Here is a 21099-nt window from a genome sequence, read left to right on the forward strand (position 1 = left end):
ATGTGTACTTTGCCAGGAGACTATACCGTCTGTTTGTTTAGGCTTATCAGGCAGTCAGAGATCAAAAGTGTGATTTGAAGCAAGGAAAGTGAATACATACCATTTTGCCATAATGAAGAGACACATGCAGAAATAATGCTTGTAAAGGATGAAAATTAACAAACAATGGAAATGTGATAAGAAAGAGAAAAATCTTGCATTGGGATCCGCTAATGTGCGTATGAGATGCGTAAGCACAAGAGTCTGTGCTAGCAAATACCAATGCAGGATCAGGGCCAAAACAGGGTACTGTGCCTCTTTGGAGCTAATGGATTACCTCTAGCATAATTTCTTCTTTACGGGTAGTTTTTAAAGGACTCACGTCAAAATTTTGTCATTACGTTTTTTAAAATCCTTATTTCCATGAATTTAAGGGGATGCTGTTATGTTAAACGATGTTAAGCATTTTACCAATTTCAAAAATATAATATGCCCGTCAGCATTTATGATTGCCTACTTTTTTGCATTCCTTTTAATGAAAATAGCCTAACTTCACTTCTAGGTCTAGAAAATATTTTCAGGCTCTCCTGCAGAATATGCAATTTTTAAGTTGTGGACCCTACAAAGGAAATTCTTGTGTTTTAAAGAAAACTTTCCATTAGATTTTTCTTTTAAAATCATGTAACGATGTTTATTGGTTTTAAGTATTATAAAAGCTTTTAATATTGGGCCAAATTTGACCTGACAATATCTTTTTAAGATCGTCCATGCAGGAAAATGATTATCCATTACAAACACAGCCCTTCTTTTTCTAAAAAAGTGATAATACGTTGCACTTGTAGAGTGCCTTAAAGATGAGCCTATCAAAGCACTTCAGGAACATTAATGAATTTAGCCCCACAACCCCCCAGAGATCTAGGTAAGCATTAGTATCCCTATACTGAGACAGAGGAGTGATATAATTTGCCTAACATTACACAACAAAACAATGACAAGGCTGGAAGTAGAACCCAGAATGTACAACTGCCAGGCCTATGCTCTAACCACTAGGCAATTTTTCACTAGTTTTCATGTATTTTGAGCAAACACTCCTTGCATGACTTACCCAGTGGTGTAGGAAGTAATGTGAAGTTACACAGCATGGTCTGTGTACACCACCCACCATCCTCTTGCCTTATTTTCACTAGGAAAAATTGTGAGTTCTTGTTAGCCAATAAGTAGTAACAAGGGTAAAATCCTAGTTAAGGCAAGGCAGTACATTGGCTTAACACGAGTCAGCAGAAATACTAGGCTTTCCACTTTACCTTAACCTGCTAACTTGTGTTAAAACTACAATCTGCCTTTGCCTTGGCTATGTCTTCACTGCCAAAAAGGTTTTTACAAAGAGACAGGATTTTCCCTCGTGTTAGTTCCCATGCATTAACTAATTCAAATTCAAACCACACCCTTTTTCCTAGCAGAGTCCTACCCTTGTAGAGCATGTGCCCCTCCACCACTTGCAGTGGACATGTTTCTCTGTCACTACACTTACCCTTTGCAGCCAGGGCCGGCTCTAGGATTTTTGCCGCCCAAAGCAAACACAATTTTGGCCGCCCCTCCTCCCCCCCGTTTTTTAATTACCCCACCCCCGGCCCCGCCTCAACTCTGCCCCTTCCCCAAATCCCCAGCCCTGCCTCCTCCCCCCAGGCTCTCAAGCCTAGGAGAGAGGGAGGGGGAGAAGAGGCGCCCGCGCCGCGGCCACTTGGAGTCTCCCCCTCCCTCCCAGGCTCTCAAGCCTGGGAGGGAGGGGGAGCAGCGGCGCGCGAAACGGCTGTTTTGCACACCGCGGCCGCTCGGGATCTCCCCCTCCCTCCCAGGTTTGCCGTGGCGCGCGAGCGGCAGCAGCAGCGGAGGTGAGCTAGGGCGGCCGGGGCACATTTTTAGGGGCGGCATTCTGGCGCCGGCCATGCCGCCCCTAAAAATGTGCCGCCCCAAGCACCAGCTTGTTTTGCTGGTGCCTAGAGCCGGCCCTGTTTGCAGCCCAGAGGGGGTTTAACCATCATGTAGTGCCCTGGGAGCAGGCAGCTGGGGATGAGGAGACAAATGCCTCTATCTTACCTAACCCACGTGCAGCAAATTTCTCCTCCTTTGCACCCACCCTCATGGGGAAACATCCCTCCTGGGGAGGGCAGAGGGAAAGCAGTGTGGCCTAGTAGGAGTAGTCACTAACTCAACAAGAAGTTTCAAAGTGGTAGCCGTGTTAGTCTGTATCAGCAAAAAGAACGAGGAATACTTGTGGCATCTTAGAGACTAACAAATTTATTTGGGCATAAGCTTTCGTGGGCTAAACCCCACTTCATCGGATGCATGCAGTGGAAAATACAGTAGGAAGATATATATGCACAGAGAACATGAAAAAATGGATGTTGCCATACCAACTCTAACCAGACTAATCATTTAAGGTGGGCTATTATCAGCAGGAGAAAAAAAAACTTTTGTAGTGGTAATCAGGATGGCCCATTTCAAACAGTTGACAAGAAGGTGTGAGTAGGGGGAAAATTAGCATGGGGAAATAGTTTATATTTTGTGTAATGACCCATCCACCCCTAGTCTTTAGTCAAGTCTAATTTAATGGTGTCCAGATTGCAAATTAATTCCAGTTCTGCAGTTTCTCATTGGAGTCTATTTTTGAAGTTTTTTTGTTGAAGAATTGCAACTTTTAGGCCTGTAATTGAGTGACCAGGGAGGTTGAAGCTTCTCCAGCTGGTTTTTGAATGTTATAATTCTTGAGGTCTGATTTGTGCTGGCAGGCCCCCAAGCCCCGCCCACTGGAGACCACGCCCCTCCCCAAAACACCCACTCTCTGGCTCCACCCCCATACAGACCGGGCCCCTCCCTCTAGTCCCTGATAGCGTTCTAGTCCCTGATAGCGTTCTAGCCCCGCCCAGTCCCAGCCCCGCCCCTCTGTCTAGACGAGCGGGAGCCAATGGGGAAAGAGGAATAGTCAGGCCGCGCCTCCAGCGGCGCGATCGCTTCCGGGGTGAAAGGTTACGCGGCGTTGTCCAAGATGGCGGCGGGAGGTTTCTGTTTGTGCTCGCTAGTCAGGTGAGGGGCGCCTCAGCTCCGGGGTTTGTTGGGGGAGGGAAAGAAAATAGTCCCTCCGCCTCCCCGCTCCCGTTTGCTCGGCCCGCTGGCTGGGGCGCCATGACCCGCCCGCAGGGGAAGCGGCTCGCTTCCTCCCGTGTCTACCCCGCAGCCGCAGGGCAGGGGCTTCCTCCCCGCTCTCTGAGTCTGCCGGCACCCGCCACCCGAGCGCTCGTCCCGCGCCGGGCAGGCGTCGCGCGGCTGCGTTCCATGCGGGCTGGGCCGGAGCGCGGCACGGAGGTGGCCTTGGCTGGGGGCCCTGTTGCTCTTCCCCTCGAGCGCTGCTTGCTCCCTCCCCCGGGAGCGGGCTCTTGACTCACCCCGGATGCTCCTGCCTTAGGAGCTGTCGCACCACGGGCCGCCCTTGGAAAGGCTCCTAAGTCACGAGTCCTGGTGACTGTCAGTGAGACGCAGGCTACGGGTGCACTGGAAGCACTGCAGCAGCCCAGCTTTGTGCAGATAGGGTTGCCCCCTTTCTGATTACTGGTAACGGGACTCCCGAGACCCTGCCCTGCCTCTCCCTCTATGCATTGCTCCCTCCCCTCCCAGCTGGGCTTCCTCTGCTTCGGGGCGGGGATGGGAGCTGCTGCAGCCTGCAGGTAGGAGAAAGCCCTGACTGAGCAGGGGCTGGTGTGGATTAATTACCTGGATCCTACCCCGGCCCTGCAGTAGCTGGACTTCTGGTGTCCAGTCAGTACATCTGACCGGACACTGCAAGGTCTCCTTTTCCACGGGACTTTCTAGTTAAAAACCAGGCACCTAGCAACCCTAAATTGCACTTGGACACACAAGCCAAAACCTGGACAGGTGGCAACCCTAAGTGCAGACACTACAGCAAGAGGAGGGGTTCTTCCATGGCTGCAGGAAATCCTCTCCGAGAGCCAGCAGCTAGGTCAGTGGAAGAATTCTTCCAATGCCCCAGCTGTGTCTAACTACATCACACAGGGCATGACATTGTTCACAGCTCTGAGTGGTGTAGTTATGCTGACTTAACATTGTACTGCAGACCAGGCCTAGTGCTCCTCAGTGCCCAAGTCACCTCTCAAAATGGAACTTAGGTTCCCAAGTCACTTAGCCATTTTTGAAAATTTTACCCCAAGTCTCTTATATGCTGTACTCTAGGTGTGGCATCTTGGTGACTCTGTGCCTCCCACTTGCTCAGAAGGACCATACAGAGGTGGCTAAAGCAAAAAATAGGGAGTATGGACTCCTGGTTTTTGTCCTTAGCTTTGCCACCCATTTGTGAGACTTTAAAGAAGTCTCTTAGTACTTCTGTACCTTAGTGCAATCCCATTTTGCAGATGGGAAGACTGACTTACCATGTGGGTGCTGGGATGCTTAATTTACTGTTAATAAAACAGAAAATGACTTGCTGTGTTGCTGTAATGTATAGGATCAAAGATCAAGGAACTGTATATTCCCCCTCCCTTCCCCCGCCTCCCAAAAATAGTCCCTTCCCCAAAGAGTTTACAGTGGTTATGAGAAGCTGGAATAGATGGATGAGACAATCAGGTGAGGAGGAAGGGAAGGATGAAATAACCTGCTTCCTTTATTGCTATTGTGTAGTAAACAGCTGTCAACTCACCACCTGCCCAGTCAGTGTCTGTTGGCAGTAGTCTATAGGAGTCATGCCAGAGATAGCTATATTTTGGAATTTTTACTTTATTATAATTTTAGATCACCTCCATAAGCTTAACATAAGAACATAAGAACATAAGAACATAAGAAAGGCCGTACTGGGTCAGACCAAAGGTCCATCTAGCCCAGTATCTGTCTACCGACAGTGGCCAATGCCAGGTGCCCCAGAGGGAGTGAACCTAACAGGCAATGATCAAGTGATCTCTCTCCTGCCATCCATCTCCATCCTCTGACGAACAGAGGCTAGGGACACCATTCTTACCCATCCTGGCTAATAGCCATTTATGGACTTAGCCACCATGAATTTATCCAGTCCCCTTTTAAACATTGTTATAGTCCTAGCCTTCACAACCTCCTCAGGTAAGGAGTTCCACAAGTTGACTGTGCGCTGCGTGAAGAAGAACTTCCTTTTATTTGTTTTAAACCTGCTGCCTATTAATTTCTTTTGGTGACCCCTAGTTCTTGTATTATGGGAATAAGTAAATAACTTTTCCTTATCCACTTTCTCAACATCACTCATGATTTTATATACCTCTATCATGTCCCCCCTTAGTCTTCTCTTTTCCAAACTGAAGAGTCCTAGCCTCTTTAATCTTTCCTCATATGGGACCCTCTCTAAACCCTTAATCATTTTAGTTGCTCTTTTCTGAACCTTTTCTAGTGCTAGAATATCTTTTTTGAGGTGAGGAGACCACATCTGTACACAGTATTCGAGATGTGGGCGAACCATGGATTTATATAAGGGCAATAATATATTCTCAGTCTTATTCTCTATCCCCTTTTTAATGATTCCTAACATCCTGTTTGCTTTTTTGACCGCCTCTGCACACTGCGTGGACATCTTTAGAGAACTATCCACGATGACGCCAAGATCTTTTTCCTGACTCGTTGTAGCTAAATTAGCCCCCATCATGTTGTATGTATAGTTGGGGTTATTTTTTCCAATGTGCATTACTTTACATTTATCCACATTAAATTTCATTTGCCATTTTGTTGCCCAATCACTTAGTTTTGTGAGATCTTTTTGAAGTTCTTCACAATCTGCTTTGGTCTTAACTATCTTGAGTAGTTTAGTATCATCTGCAAACTTTGCCACCTCACTGTTTACCCCTTTCTCCAGATCATTTATGAATAAATTGAATAGGATAGGTCCTAGGACTGACCCTTGGGGAACACCACTAGTTACCCCTCTCCATTCTGAGAATTTACCATTAATTCCTACCCTTTGTTCCCTGTCCTTTAACCAGTTCTCAGTCCATGAAAGGACCTTCCCTTTTATCCCATGACAGCTTAATTTACGTAAGAGCCTTTGGTGAGGGACCTTGTCAAAGGCTTTCTGGAAATCTAAGTACACTATGTCCACTGGATCCCCCTTGTCCACATGTTTGTTGACCCCTTCAAAGAACTCTAATAGATTAGTAAGACACGATTTCCCTTTACAGAAACCATGTTGACTATTGCTCAAGAGTTTATGTTTTTCTATGTGTCTGACAATTTTGTTCTTTACTATTGTTTCAACTAATTTGCCCGGTACCGACGTTAGACTTACCGGTCTGTAATTGCCGGGATCACCCCTAGAGCCCTTTTTAAATATTGGCGTTACATTAGCTAACTTCCAGTCATTGGGTACCGAAGCCGATTTAAAGGACAGGTTACAAACCTTAGTTAATAGTTCCGCAACTTCACATTTGAGTTCTTTCAGAACTCTTGGGTGAATGCCATCTGGTCCCGGTGACTTGTTATTGTTGAGTTTATCAATTAATTCCAAAACCTCCTCTAGTGATACTTCAATCTGTGACAGTTCCTCAGATTTGTCACCTACAAAAGCCAGCTCAGGTTTGGGAATCTCCCTAACATCCTCAGCCGTGAAGACTGAAGCAAAGAATCCATTTAGTTTCTCCGCAATGACTTTATCATCTTTAAGCGCTCCTTTTGTATTTTCATCGTCAAGGGGCCCCACTGGTTGTTTAGCAGGCTTCCTGCTTCTGATGTACTTAAAAAACATTTTGTTATTACCTTTTGTTATTAGCTTAGTTGTAACCTTCTTGTCTATTGCAGTCTTCCAAGCAGAGGTTTGAAAGCAAACCAGTAATAAGCTAGCTGTTAAAACAAGGTGCTGATATCCATTACCCCTGAGAGAGAATAATCTGAGAAATTGCCTAGGAAATATATATAGTATTTACTGTTTTAAATCATTTTCTTCCATATACTGTTTTTTACAAATGATGTTTGAATTTAATTTTCCCTGCTTGTTCCAGGTTGCTGTGCTCATTGTTCATCCCTGGATTGTTCCTAAGTGGAGCTTTATGTCTCTGTTTGCTTGTACTACTGTGGGGAATACGGCTGTGGCTACAACAAAGGAAAAATCAGTTGGCCTCAACAGGAAAAGATGGGAAACATCAATTGGTTGTTGCATTTTTCCATCCATATTGCAATGCAGGTGGTGGAGGGGAGAGAGTCTTGTGGTGTGCCATAAGAGCACTGCAGAAAAAGTAAGTGCACATGCTTAGCAAAGTGCAAGTTTATATTGCTGTCTGATTTTTCCTGATACTTTTTATGGTATTATCTATGCAGTTTTTGGCAGCCCATATATTTAAGTAGACCACATCTAATCCAAACAGTTGCCTGAGGCATTCAAACACTGCATCTTAAAACCTCTTTACTCTTTTGACATATCCATTGGTCTACACTACACTCTTCCTCCTTTTTACTTTTGGTTTGCACTAGAAGGACCAGTTCTGCAGTCTTGAAATTTCATCTTCTGAGTGGGAATATCCTGCCCTGCAAGTTGAATTCTACTAAATAACAACATGGTTTCTTTTAATTAGCCAAAAAACAACCCCGCGTTTTTGCAGATCAAAGAAATGTGGTTTAAAAAAAAAAAATATCTGGTTCAGTTAAACCAAACCCAATATTGTTTAAGGCCAACATGTTTAAGACCGAGACTAAAAGTTTGTTTGTAATTTTGAGACGGAAATAAGTCTCAGTTGCATAACACGTGACAAATTTTTATAGAAAAAGATTTGTGAAATTCTTCTTTACTGTACTCTTTCAGGTACAAAGATGCAATATATGTTGTCTATACTGGCGATAAAGATGTCACTGGAGAACAGATTGTAGAAAGTGCTTTCAGAAGATTCAACATCAAATTAACTCATCCTGTGAAGTTTGTGTTTCTAGAAAAACGTTACCTTGTGGAGGCCTCTCTTTACCCCCACTTCACTTTGCTGGGTCAAAGCTTAGGGTCTGTGTTTCTTGGTTGGGAAGCTCTTATGAAGTGTGTCCCTGATGTTTACATTGACTCAATGGGTTATGCCTTCACATTGCCTCTGTTTAAGTACTTAGGAGGTTGCCGTGTTGGGTGTTATGTTCATTATCCAACTATCAGCACTGATATGCTTTCTATGGTTAGGAGTCAGAATGCCAGATTTAACAATGCAGCCTTCATTACAAGGAATCCCCTTCTCAGCAAACTCAAACTTGTCTATTACTACTTGTTTGCTTTTGTATATGGATTGGTTGGTTCTCGCAGTGATGTCATTATGGTTAATTCTTCATGGACCCTAAATCACATCCTTTCCCTCTGGAGAGCTGGCGCTTGCACAAGTGTTGTGTATCCACCTTGTGATGTTCAGACATTCCTGGATATTCCATTACATGAGGAAAAGAGCACCACAGAATATTCCATTGTCTCTCTAGGACAGTTTAGGCCCGAGAAGGACCATCCTTTGCAAATCAGAGCCTTTGCTAAATTCTTGGAAAAGACAGCTCTGGGGCAGCAGTCCTTGCCAAAGCTCATCCTGATTGGAGGCTGTCGTAACCAACAAGATGAGCAGCGTGTAAACAGACTTAAAAAGCTTTGTGAAGAGCTAGGCATTGACAAAAAGGTGGAGTTCAAAGTAAACATTCCATTTGAGGCACTAAAGCAGTACCTGGCAGATGCAATTATCGGTCTGCACACCATGTGGAATGAGCACTTTGGAATTGGTGAGTACTTTTCCTTGACTTTAAGCACCTTAAGGCTCTGAATTCAGCTGGGGGAGGGGAGCTTGCTTTATGAACATGAACGAGGTACAGAAATAGGGACTTGCTTACTTACCCCATTCCACAAATGGGAAAAGTAAGCAAGACCGACCGTGCCTCTCTGGTATGCGTGCAGGATGAGACAAGCTTGCATCCTAATGGATGGACTGATTACTTGGCTGTGGCTTCAGCAAGCTGAAATTGATGTAATCAGCCATTACTAAACTACAGTTAACAAAAGTAGCAACAGAAGTGACTTACGCTGTACAGGACCATGATGTAAGTAAAGCCTGTTCAGTCAGTTCAGAAGCATAGTCTCTAGCTGATAGAATTTTCCTCCTATATAGTATCTTGATGGTTTTTCTGTTACTGTCTTCATTCTCTTTCTTTGCCTACTCTTGCTTCTCACCTCCCCCTAAGCCTTTTTTTTTTTTTTTTTAAACAATACACCTCTACCCCGATATAACAACATGAATTCGGCTATAACACGGTAAAGCAGTGCTCCGGGGGCGGGGGCTGCGCACTCCGGCGGATCAAGGCGGATCAAAGCAAGTTCAATATAACGTGGTTTCACCTATAACGCGGTAAGATTTTTTGGCTCCGAGGACAGCGTTATATTGGGGTAGAGGTGTATCTACTTTGTTTCCACCTGTGAGAATCTGTTTGTTGTCTTCCGTTATTGGCTTTTTCCCATTTCCTGCTACTTCCCTTTACTAAAACTGCTGAGACTTTTCATTCTTGCTCCCACTTTGCTGTGGTAAGGGGATAAATATTAGCAACAGTGTCAATTGTAACATAGTTAGCTGATTTCTCTTATGATTGTGCAGTGATCAAAAATGTTTTCTTCTGTGTTCTGGTCCAGGCTCAGTACTTAGAATTACCTTCAATACCAGTAAATTTTTGTAATGGTCCCTCAAAGGAATTCTGGTCCTGTCAGGTCACAAGATATTGGACTTTTAAATCCGCAGTTATAATTTTGCTCATTTCCACATCCACCCTCTTCCCAAAGACTTCACTTTTTGCCAGAATAGCATGTAGACACCCCACTCAGATTATGGCCCTGAATTCCAGGATGATTTAGCAGCTCACCTTTCAGGGTTTTTTATCTTTAGAAAATAGGATTCCAAGCTTTAGGATATAATTACAGCATTATTTTCTACCTCTGGCAATTCTTGAGCTTAACAGCATTTAAAATGTCAGAACTGCAGCAAAGAAGCAGAAAGGCAGTAATCAGAATGGCTGTCTTTTGAGGGTTGTTGTGTAATCTATGGGGGTCGAATACAAATGCTATGTACTATTCAATTCCAGCACTCTTCTAGTATTCAAAGGTGTTTTAACTATTTGACTTCAGCTGTTGCTAGTCCCTGGGGTTAGCAGTGTGCCTAGTTCAGTGCCCCTTCATTCCGTCCACCTCTACTCTTTTCAATATGTAGCTTTTTAGTCAAGTCATATTGTGTCTATTATACAAATCAGACTAGTGAAATATACTAAAAATCTCAACCTAGAAATCCAATGTTACAGTAACTGTAACTTGGCTGTAACTTGAAAGATATGGCTAAAGCCTCTGGATAGCAATGACAAATTGAAACAGATTTTCTTTTGTTATAAGGCCTGCTACTCTTGTCAGACTGAACTTGAACTCAGATGTCAAACAACAGTCAGATGCTAAGAAATTAAATGATAAAACAGCAACTAATACCAGTTTAGAATTCTATCACTGTATGTCTTTTCCCTACAGTTTTAAGTGTTCTTGAATCCATAAGTAGAGATGGTCTTCCCCCCTTCCCCTCCCCCAAATTTTGATGATAACATTTAAAAAAAATTGTCATCTTTCTAGAACACTTTTCAGAGTTCAGATGGAAAAACAAATAGAAGACTGGTTTTCCAATATCCCCCCCCAAAAAGGCTGAGTGAGCAAGCACTTTTGGTTTCACTGAAAGTTTTTATTTTTATCCAATCAGCTGAAATCTTCATTTTTTTTAGTTGCCAAAAAAAAAATGAAAATGTTGGTGTAGGTTTTTCAATGAAAAATGTGAAACATTTGGGAAAAAATGGTTCTGAAGTGTCTATTTTGACAAAAAATTCATTGAAAAAACACTTCCACTGAAAAAGCTCAACCAGCTCTATGTACGTATGAGAACTGTATTCTTAATAACATGTTCTTTGTATCTTTCCAGGAATAGTTGAATGTATGGCAGCTGGCACAATTATTCTGGCTCACAATTCTGGTGGCCCCAAACTAGATATCGTGGTACCCTATGAAGGACATATTACAGGATTTCTAGCCGAAAATGAGGACGATTATTCTGAGACCATGGCTCAGATCCTTTCTTTGTCTCCTGAAAAGAGGCTGGAAATCAGACAAAATGCTCGCCAGTCTGTGAACAGATTTGCTGACCAAGAGTTTGAAGGGGCATTCCTATCGTCTGTGGAGCAGTTATTTAAATAAATGTCATGTTTGTGTACATGGATAAAAATAACTTTTTATACATATGTCACTTGTAAATATTTTTTCTAATTTATGCAATAAAGAGTCTTATACATCTATTAGGACATCAGCTCTGTGCATTAAAAGATTTTTATTAGGGGAGGGAGGAAACCCCATTCCATGAAAATTAACTTTTTTCCAATGGACTTACAGGACACTACTAAAGTTTCTAAATTCCTAATGTTTTCTCATGAGTAGTAGAGCTGCATGTGGAAACTCCTCATATTTAGGTTATTTTAAAGTTATTGTTTTTTTCTTTTGGAAGACTTCTTGCCTTAAAACAACAGGCAGGGAAAACAGTTTGAGTGGCATGCTACAGTGGAGGGATTCTGTTTTTTAAGATTAACACTTTGCTGATTTTGATAAGTTTTTTTGTCTTGAGCATCTGACTTATCTCCAGGGTTAGTGGTAAAAGACTATTCTGAAGTTTCCAGTGATGGCTCTGCTTGCTCTTTGAGTACAAATGGCCACAATGAATGCTGCTTTGTATTTCTGATGCAAACCTTAATACACCTCTACCCCGATATAACACAGTAAAGCAGCGCTCTGGGGGGGCGGGGCTGCGCACTCCGGCAGATCAAAGCAAGTGAAATGTGGTTTCACCTATAAGGCAGTAAGTTTTTTTGGCTCCCAAGGACAGCTTATATCAGGGTAGAGGTGTATTACTAAATCCTCCCTGAAATATTACATAAATCTACCAATATATATATATATATATTAGGTACTCTCTTTTCACAATGTAAAAGAAAAGTTCAGTTTACAGTTTCTTTGCTTGCATTCCCTAATGCAAATTTTTCAGACATCTGTCTTAAATCGGAATAAACACTATTTTGCAGCCTTAGCTGTAGTGTTCACTAAGGTTTAATCCTACAGTGCTTTTAAAAAAAGCAGGAGCAGAGTTACTTGCAGCTGTCCCTTGTATTAACCATTTCTTTCTTCCTTGTTTTCTCCTACCCTCCTGTGGTTTTTTTCCTATTTTTAAAGAAAATTGAAAACTTGATCAGACAAAGCCTATTCCAGTGGGTCACAAATTTGGACTTTAAACTACTGCTTAGTGTAACATTGAAACATTGTATTCTAATGGTTAAAACACTGCAGCAGTAGACTTCTGCTTTTAACAAAAATGGTTAGTTTGCTATGGCCTACTATAGGCTTTAAAAAATATTTTAGCTAAGTAAAAAAGCTAGTAAGAAGGGCAAAAACTATTGAAATCAAACAGTTTTATTATTTGTGTTCCTTCCATTTAAATAGTATCCACACAGCTAACATCTAAAATTTGAGAGGAGTGGGGAGAAAATGACAGCTGGAATAACTCTTTACCATGTTTTATCCTCTTCCAGCTGTCATGATTTTTTTTGCATAATGGCACTTCTAATTAGAAATTCAGATACATAACATCCTAGTGGTATGAGTAAACTTTGCTGCTATTATTAATCATTATAAAAGAGTCTAAGTGTACATGGTGCTATACAAAATAAGAGCTGTGCAAGTCAAACTATGGGTTCCTGTCTCTTAATGGTTTACTAGCAGGAGCTACAAGCTGTACAGGACAACATATAATGACTGGAAAGCTTCACCAAACAGATGGATTTGGGGGAGGAGAGGTAGGGGAGTAGGTGTAGGATAACTGGAAGAGTGCACTTCTGTCATGTGGAACAGATAAAAGCACAGAGTCAGGAATGTACTAACGAGTGGATAGAGAGGGGCAGTGTAGATGAGTAAAGATATAAGCAGGAGCTGAGTTTGCTTTTCATTTTGGCCAGAGATTTTTTTAAAGGATTAACTTTAACCACTTGAATAAGTAGCCTGAATGTTGAAAGTGCAGCAGCATGTCAAGCAGCTCCCATTTGTTTCAAATGAGTGCTCAGCACTTGGAAAAGCAGGCCACTTCTTCAGGTGCCTAAATATGAATTGAGGAACCTAACTTTAGGCACCTGTTTTTAAAATATTGGCCCTGTTATGGCTGTATCTTCCAGCAACTTATGAAAGTCTTGAAGCAGCAGTCAACCTCCTATTTTAGCTGATTGCTGCTTCCTGCCTGCCTTCTCCATTACATATGTCAGCAGTAAATGGATCAGCGTTATTGTCTAAAACCTCATCAGGTCTCCCAGGTATTTCACTAGCTAAGCTTTCTTTCTCTTCTTCTGGTTTGTCTTTGTTTGCTGACTGGATTGGCACCTCTCTGACTTCCTCTGCCAGAGAAGTTATCACTTTTTCTAGTGATTCCACCAGCTCATCCCTCAATTCATCTTCAGATTCTTCAAAGTTCCTACATGTTTAAACAGAGAAAATGGATGTTAATACAATGTGTCACCATTATTAGCTGTGCTGGTCTCAAAGCTCATAAGGTCTCCATTTAAAAAAAATTGTTTTGTGAGGAGTATAAAAGCTGGGTATGAAATTTAAATATTTTCCTGCCCCCATTCCTCCATCCTGGTAAGCTCCACTAAAACTACAATGTAAGTGATGCAGAGACAGCCAATGTTATCGTTGTTGTATCTGCATTTTTCTATACTTATAGTGTAGAAAGCATTAGTATTGGCATCTTCATGAACTAATTTAAGTTGCCCTAATTCTGTAGTTTAACAAGATCTAAAATCCAATTTGACTGCTAATAACTTTTTCTGTTTAATTACACTGTGAAAAGTCTAAAGGGACAGAGAGGATTTTTTTTTTTTAAGCAACTTAGCCTGCTGGGCCAATTTTCCTAAGAAGGAATCTGTCCATTCATAGCTTTTTCCTCTTCTGGAGTAACTTGACTTAAGTTACCTTATCTACAACAGTGACTTACGTGTCATCATCATCAGATCTTGGCTCAAGTCTGTTTTCATCGGTATCGATAGTGGAGCCTGTTTCTGCATTATCTTCGTTATTCTCTTTTGGCGGCCAGGGTGATAATGTCCCCTCTGGAGAGTGGGGGGGAAAATACCTGATAAGTGTACATAAAATATCTAAAACCACTACAGAAATTCTTGGAAAGGATTTTGTTCAAATCACAACAATGCAAACACCAGACTTCACTGATTGCCAGTGTTGCTGTTCATAGAAATATTTAGATAGTTATAGCTCCCTAATCATGTTTACTTTCCAACACAAAACCTAGGGGGTGGGAGGGCAATGCAGATCTGAAAGTTCAGAGAAGACTGAATTTTTAAAAGTTGCCCTGGTATTGCTTAAGGGCCTTATTTTGCAAATAATCCAACTGGAATGAATGTGACTAGTTGGGTAGCAAGGTATTTAATGTGAGCAAAGATGGCAGAATTGGGTCTTAAGTCTGGTTTATTAGACTTAATCGCTAAAAGATAAATCAGCTAAAAGTTAGTGATCCTATTATAGCACTCGCTCTATAGCTTGTTGAATATGGGTAGTGAGGTTTTAGCCTGGTTCAAATTTCTTAAAAGAAGTATATCTATGGGGAGAGAATAATATTGTCAGGATGGGGTAGTTTTTAAAATAGCCTGACATGCATGTTAGTTAGCTAGGGAGTATTGACTGTGCAACTTCAAATGAAAGAATTTTCCCTGTAATCCATTTAACATGCTGGTGTTTGACACATGCAATTTAACTGGTTTTAAAGGCCGGTTCAGTTAATTGGCATTGGAGCATGCAAAACATACTCATTTCCAGTTGCACTAATTACGTTATGAAAATTGTTTTACACTTACTTTTTGGCAACATGCACTGTAACTTTGTGTTGGTTTTTTTCTTTTTAAAAACCGTCACCCTAACAATATGCTGCAACCTAACTGATTAGGGCTCAATGTTGATTGTCTTATATGTGGAATTGTACCATGTTCGATCATGTAAAGTCAGTTATTGTGTTTATGCCATCATATGCTATAACTTGTAAAAGATCTATAGCAATTTATGTTGATGTATCCAAAAACAGAGTGCAGCTAGTAATGTATGAAAGATTTTCTTATGTCTTGGGAAAGTGTTTTGAAAAAATGTTTATTGCCAGAGATAGCTTTCTCTAAAGTAATAGCGGCTGAATTCCCATTCTATTCCAGTTCTTGTCCCCTGACAAAGTGAAACTGATAAATATATCAAAATAATGCTGGATAGAAAAAATGTGCTGGCTTTGTGAAGTTAGTAAGTTGCAAAAATTCAGTGGCAGTTATAATACCATCTGGATCCCCCAGCTCTAAAATACTAACCATCTACTAAATGACTGAACCCTTCTCTTCAGTCTTAATAGTTTGCCAAGTGATTAAAATATTTTTGTTTCACAAATCCTCTGCTAGCTACAATAAGAACATCTTATGTATCTCTCCACTCTTGAGATCTCATTTCCATTTTCATTATAAAAATATTTAGTAAAATTCTTCAGAGGACTCATCTTATAATTTGCAGTAACAAATATCCTACCAGATTCCTCTTCAATCCAGCAGAAGGAGTCATTAGACAGTTCTGCTTTTGCTAAGATACTCAGCAGTGTCCCAGGTGCTTCTTGTTTCCACTGTTTCCTGTTTTCTGGGGTTTCTTCAGGCACGATAACCACCTGGCCAGCTAGGAAACAGGAGGAGCATCAAGTCGCTGCATGTGATAATATGTGAATGTGACTTGGCTTTACTACCATGTTCCCTTGCCAACTTAAAAGATTTTCATTTTTATAATGGAGTTTCTCATTTCTTTGGCTCCTTAAGTAGCCAATTGCTTTCCTTGTGGGATTTTCCTTTTCCAGGGGGACTGCTTTATCTGCAGTATTTGATCCGACTGGTATTGCAAGGAAGTCCTACTTCTGGAGTATTTGCCACCAAATTTTCTAATGATCAGATAACACCATTGTTTCTAATACTCAAAAATAATAGGATTAAACACTTTGTCCTCACTATAAAGTATCTCTACAAAAATAATTACATTTTCATTAAAGCAAAATAGCCTTCTACAATTCAGACCTTGTGTAAGCAGGTGCAATTCCATTGACTAATTCCTGATCTCTTTCTCATAGTCCATTACGGGCTGAGAAAGCTGCAGAGGAGGTGTCCCTGACATATATCATCAAAAGTGGAATGAAACAAAAAGGGATGGTGTGGTCCCTAAACCCATGTAAAGGGGAGAAGAGCAAATATGGTTTAGCTCCAATCCCTGGGGCTCCTGGAAGCCTTTCCATGCCAGTTGTAGGCATGTGTACAAGTCCCTCGGAGGGTCCCCATTAAGAAACCTGCATGTGTAGGGGAAGTGAAGCCAGCACGTAGTGTAGTGGTGCTGGTCTTCCCCTGGGATAGACAAGGAGCTACAGGATGGTACTGTTCTTCTCTTGTAGATCGCTGAGCTCCATCTATCCTGTCACTAATCCCTGCCTCTGAAGGAGAGAAGGCAGAAGGTCTGCAAGTCCTAACTGAGACTGCTGCTATCTTTGCCTTCTTGTGAGTGTTTCTGGGGGGAAGAACATAGCTCACTGTTGTTATTTATTGAGTGCCATAGTGGAGTTTGGCCCTGTACACACACAGAAGCCTGCCAGAACAAGCTTACAGTCAAAATTAGACATAAATAATACAGCTCATGCATAATACACTGAATGAAGGTTTAGTCTAAGAGTAGCGCAGATATTCTTTCCCACAACAAAATAGCAAGCCCCTGGACAACTAGGGATTAACAAAGCTCTCAGGGCAGTTCCATGACATTCCCTTCTGCTGGGAGAATGGTGGCTATAATGTTGATTCTTTACAATTAAAAGGAAGAGGAAAATCCTCAACGTGCCGGTATGGAGGGCCCCCCACGAAAATATTTAGGCCAGGCTTTAGCTGGGCCTCAGCCCAATAGCCACTATTAGCTGTGCAGTTTTTCACCCACAATTAAGTATGATTAAATTGCACCCACAACTGCACCTGTTTAAAAACCTGCTTTTAATTGTGCTTGCAATTCTGGAGGTCATTGTGAAAACTAAGGCCATAGGGCCACCTTCTGTCTTTCCCAGTGGCAGTCCCTGCAGACAGTTTTGCTGAGTCCAGGCAGCCATGGCAGAGTTGACACAGAGAGAGAACTGGTGTCAGAGCAGCCTCCTCTGAAAAGATGGACCACAACAACCACCACCCTTTGGAATGGTGCAACAGGCACTCTGCAGTGTGACAGCATATTTCTGTGTGTCAGTGCAAAAACAGGAGAAGGACCATGACTCCGTCCCCACCCCGCTCTTGGGTGCTGTTGCTGATAGACATCTCTGGGTGCCAGGAACACAAGGCCCAAGACTGTGGTTATCCCTTGTGCACATTTGCAAGTTGGGAGTTAGCTTCTTGCACCTTTTCCCACCCTGTACACCAGGGGTAGGCAATCTATGGCATGCGTGCCGAAGGCGGCACGCGAGCTGATTTTCAGTGGCACTCACACTGCCTGGGTCCTGGCCACCAGTCCGGGGGGCTTTGCATTTTAATTTAATTTTAAATGAAGTTTCTTAAACATTTTAAAAACCTTATTTACTTTACATACAACAATAGTTTAGCTATATATTATAGACTTATAGAAAGAGATCTTCTAAAAACGTTAAAATGTATTACTGGCACGCAAAACCTTAAATTAGAGTGAATAAATGAAGACTCGGCACACCACTTCTGAAAGGTTGCCAACCCATGCTGTACACCCATGCAGGGCAAGCCACAGGCTAGCTCATGTGATAAAGCACTAGTTAAGCACTCATTATGATTAATGATGATAACACCAACCTCTTATATAGTGCTTGTCATCAGTAGATTTCAAAGCACTTTACAAAAGGTGGAAAGTAGCATTATCCCCATTTTACACGTTAGAACAAATGGAAAATTATTATTATATCCTTTGGCTGAATATATGTGATAACCTCAATTACCATGACAAACTCCTATAATAACAGCACAGCAGATCTCATGAATAGTCTGCTGTGAAACTCCCAAATCAAAACACTATTGTTTAAATGTCAATCCAGCAGACTGGTTATAAAGTTGGTCTTTGTCCACACACAGTAAAAAACAACAAATTCATACCAAGTTCACTTTCAGCCATTGTAGGGCAGACAGATGTGACATCTGCCTCAGCTAGAAAATCCAGGAGAGTCTGTGGGGCTCCAGCTTGCCATTGTTTTCTGATTTCCATGGCATTATCTATATTGCCAGCCTCTAAGAGAAAGAAAAGAACTAATAAATATTTCAATGTCCTTCAAACAGATTTTACTGTGATTCTAATGCTTACTCTGACATATATTGGAAACAAATCCTGTAAACAAGGATCCATCAGATGCTATGATAGGAGTCACTGACTGAATTTAGGTGACTGTAACTACTAATTAATTTCCACGGTCAATATATTCACTTGTCCTGTGCTTCCCTAAGTAGTACCTGCTTCCGGAGAGCATAGTTCTTCCAAAGTTTTTTGTGTGTGATCTTCATAGATCTTCATCCATTTCTCCTTAAGATTCTCACCATCCTCAAAAGTTAACGTCTCATTAAGTTTATCTAGTTCCTGAAACAAAATAAATTTTAGTAAGAAACAGAACACAAACATTGGGCAGTCACTTAATTCCCATTTTTATTGATTTTTTCAAATGTTTTCAGGTGGACAGGCAGATTGAAACAGTGACACAACATGAAAAGTGATAATGCAGCAGGAGTTTCAGAATACACGATTATTTGTAAAACACTGGTTTGCAAGAGGCTTTCCAAACATGTAGGAAGACAAGTTGGTAGAGTGGTGCCTAATAAATAATGTGCATTATTTTGAAAAGGAGTTCCACTTTCAGATGTTAGGGTTTTTAAAACACATAACCACATTACTCTCCCTATATCTTCTAAAGTGTCATTTCAATTTCTTCCAAAAGTGTCTGATTCACTGTTGTATTATTCCTGCTTTGTGCTTAGAATCATAGAATATCAGGGTTGGAAGAGACCTCAGGAGGTCATCTAGTCCAACCCCCTGCTCAAAGCAGGACCAACCCCAACTAAATCATCCCAGCCAGGGCTTTGTCAAGCTGGGCCTTAAAAACCTCTCAGGATGGAGATTCCACCACCTCCCTAGGTAACCCATTCCAGTGCTTCACCACCCTCCTAGTGAAATAGTTTTTCCTAATATCCAACCTATCCACACTGCAACTTGAGACCATTGCTCCTTGTTCTGTCATCTGCCACCACTGAGAATAGCCAAGCTCCATCCTCTTTGGAACCCCCCTTCAGGTAGTTGAAGGCTGCTATCAAATCCCCCCTCACTCTTCTCTTCTGCACACTAAATAAGCTCAGTTCCCTCAGCCTCTCCTTGTAAGTCATGTGCCCCAGCCCCCTCATCATTTTCGTTGCCCTCCACTGGACCCTCTCCAATTTGTCCACATCCTTTCTGTAGGGGAGGAGGAGGGGCAAAACTGGACGCAATACTCCAGATGTGGCCTTACCGGTGCCAAATAGAGGGGAATAATCACTTCCCTCCACCTGCTGGCAGTGCTCCTACTAATGCAGCCCAATATGCCGTTAGCCTTCTTGGCAACAAGGGCACACTGTTGACTCATATCCAGCTTCTCATCCACTGTAATCCCCAGGTCCTCTTCTGCAGAACTGCTGCTTAGCCAGTCAGTCCCCAACCTGTAGCAGTGCATGGGATTCTTCCATCCTAAGTGCAGGACTCTGCACTTGTCCTTGTTGAACCGCATCAGGTGATTGTGATTCCCCACTACCTGCCCATTGAAATCTAAATGGAGCTACACTGGCATAACACAGGAGTAATGCAGCAATGACTCAGGCCCAACTTTTAAATTCTTCGAGCAAGTTATTTCAATAAACAATGAAGACCGACCTTATTATCATATATATTTTTTTATAAGCCAGCTCAACATCCCACAAAAAAGGGTATAAAAATCAGTTTCTTTGCAAACTCAGTAGGCTTATAAATGAATTTTTTTAAAGTAGTTGGTAGGCATGATTAGGGAATAACAGGATGTCTTGCCTGAGAAGCTCAATTCCCAGGAAGTGAAGATGAGCTGTCTGAACCATGACATACATAGTAACTTTAAAGGCTCCAGAGGAATTATATTAGGCAGAAGTTCTGACTGCAGCCCTATTTCTGTGAAAGTTTCTACACACTGCACTGTATTACCAGCTCTATGGTACTGTTGAGCTTATAAACTCTGCAGGAACCCTCTGGTCTGCAGAGCTTGAAAATGTAGCAAAGTCAGAGAGAATAACCAGGACCACAAAGACTCCTAGGACTCTGTGTAGTTTATAACTATAAGACCAGAGAGGCTCTTGGCCCCAGTGACCATCTTTGATTCTGTGCAATTCATAAGCTTTACAGACAACTGAGACCACAGAGATTATATACAGTACAAAGTTCTCCAGAACTGCTGTGGACTTTTGAATTCTATGAAACAACCACCAGCTCAAAACAACTGTAGCTAGTAGCTCCAAAAGCAGCCATTGACATGTTCCAGAAATACTCAAAGGCACTTTATTGAAGTAATTGATAAGCCAAATTTGGAGTTTGCAGACTAAATCACTTTTGAGATACGATATTTCCCCAAAAAACTTTTACAAAAGTAAAATTACTCTGAGCTTTCATCCTTTTGTTTCTGATTAGGGCTGTAGATTAATCACAGTTAACTCACGCGATTAACTCAAAACAATTAATAGCGATTAAAACAATTAATTGCAATTAATTGCACAGTTAAACAATAGAATACCAATTGATATTTATTAAATATTTTTGGATGTCTTTCTACATTTTCAAATATATTGATTTCAATTACAACACAGAATACAAAGTGTACAGTGTTCACTTTATATCATTTTTATTATAACTATTTGCACTGTAAAAATGATAAACAAAGAAATAGTATTTTTCAATTCACCTCATACAAGTACTGAAGTGCAATATCTTTATTGTGAAAGTGTAAC

The 21099-nt window shown here is 41.6% G+C and overlaps 2 protein-coding genes across 2 annotated transcripts in view; one reads left to right on the top strand and one right to left on the bottom strand.

Annotated features, from left to right (window-relative positions):
* Window positions 1-3002: 3002 nt before the first annotated feature.
* Window positions 3003-11228, top strand: ALG11 (ALG11 alpha-1,2-mannosyltransferase). The gene is made up of 4 exons (XM_065411720.1): window positions 3003-3063; window positions 6999-7232; window positions 7796-8727; window positions 10941-11228. Exons 1-4 carry the CDS (start codon window positions 3026-3028, stop codon window positions 11210-11212), a joined length of 1476 nt encoding a protein of 491 aa, XP_065267792.1. The 5' UTR covers window positions 3003-3025; the 3' UTR covers window positions 11213-11228.
* A 2039-nt stretch (window positions 11229-13267) lies between these two features.
* Window positions 13268-21099, bottom strand: part of NEK5 (NIMA related kinase 5) — a 47027-nt gene continuing 39195 nt past the window's right edge. Inside the window, exons 18-22 of the mRNA XM_065423547.1 lie at window positions 18562-18685; window positions 18211-18342; window positions 15620-15760; window positions 14043-14157; window positions 13268-13520 (exon numbers count right to left, since the gene is read on the bottom strand). Of these exons, the coding sequence (XP_065279619.1) occupies window positions 13268-13520; window positions 14043-14157; window positions 15620-15760; window positions 18211-18342; window positions 18562-18685 (765 nt within the window). The remainder of the gene's footprint in view (window positions 13521-14042; window positions 14158-15619; window positions 15761-18210; window positions 18343-18561; window positions 18686-21099) is intronic.

The sequence above is a fragment of the Emys orbicularis genome, chromosome 1 (assembly GCF_028017835.1).
Source record: "Emys orbicularis isolate rEmyOrb1 chromosome 1, rEmyOrb1.hap1, whole genome shotgun sequence".
Taxonomy (NCBI): Eukaryota; Metazoa; Chordata; order Testudines; family Emydidae; genus Emys; species Emys orbicularis.

Bases quoted from the DNA above. Each gene is read 5' to 3' on its own strand.
- ALG11 (XM_065411720.1), top strand. From the start codon at position 3,026: ATGGCGGCGGGAGGTTTCTGTTTGTGCTCGCTAGTCAG. The intron at 7,233-7,795 runs GTAAGTGCACAT...GTACTCTTTCAG, and splicing joins ATAAGAGCACTGCAGAAAAA to GTACAAAGATGCAATATATG. The intron at 8,728-10,940 runs GTGAGTACTTTT...GTATCTTTCCAG, and splicing joins GAATGAGCACTTTGGAATTG to GAATAGTTGAATGTATGGCA.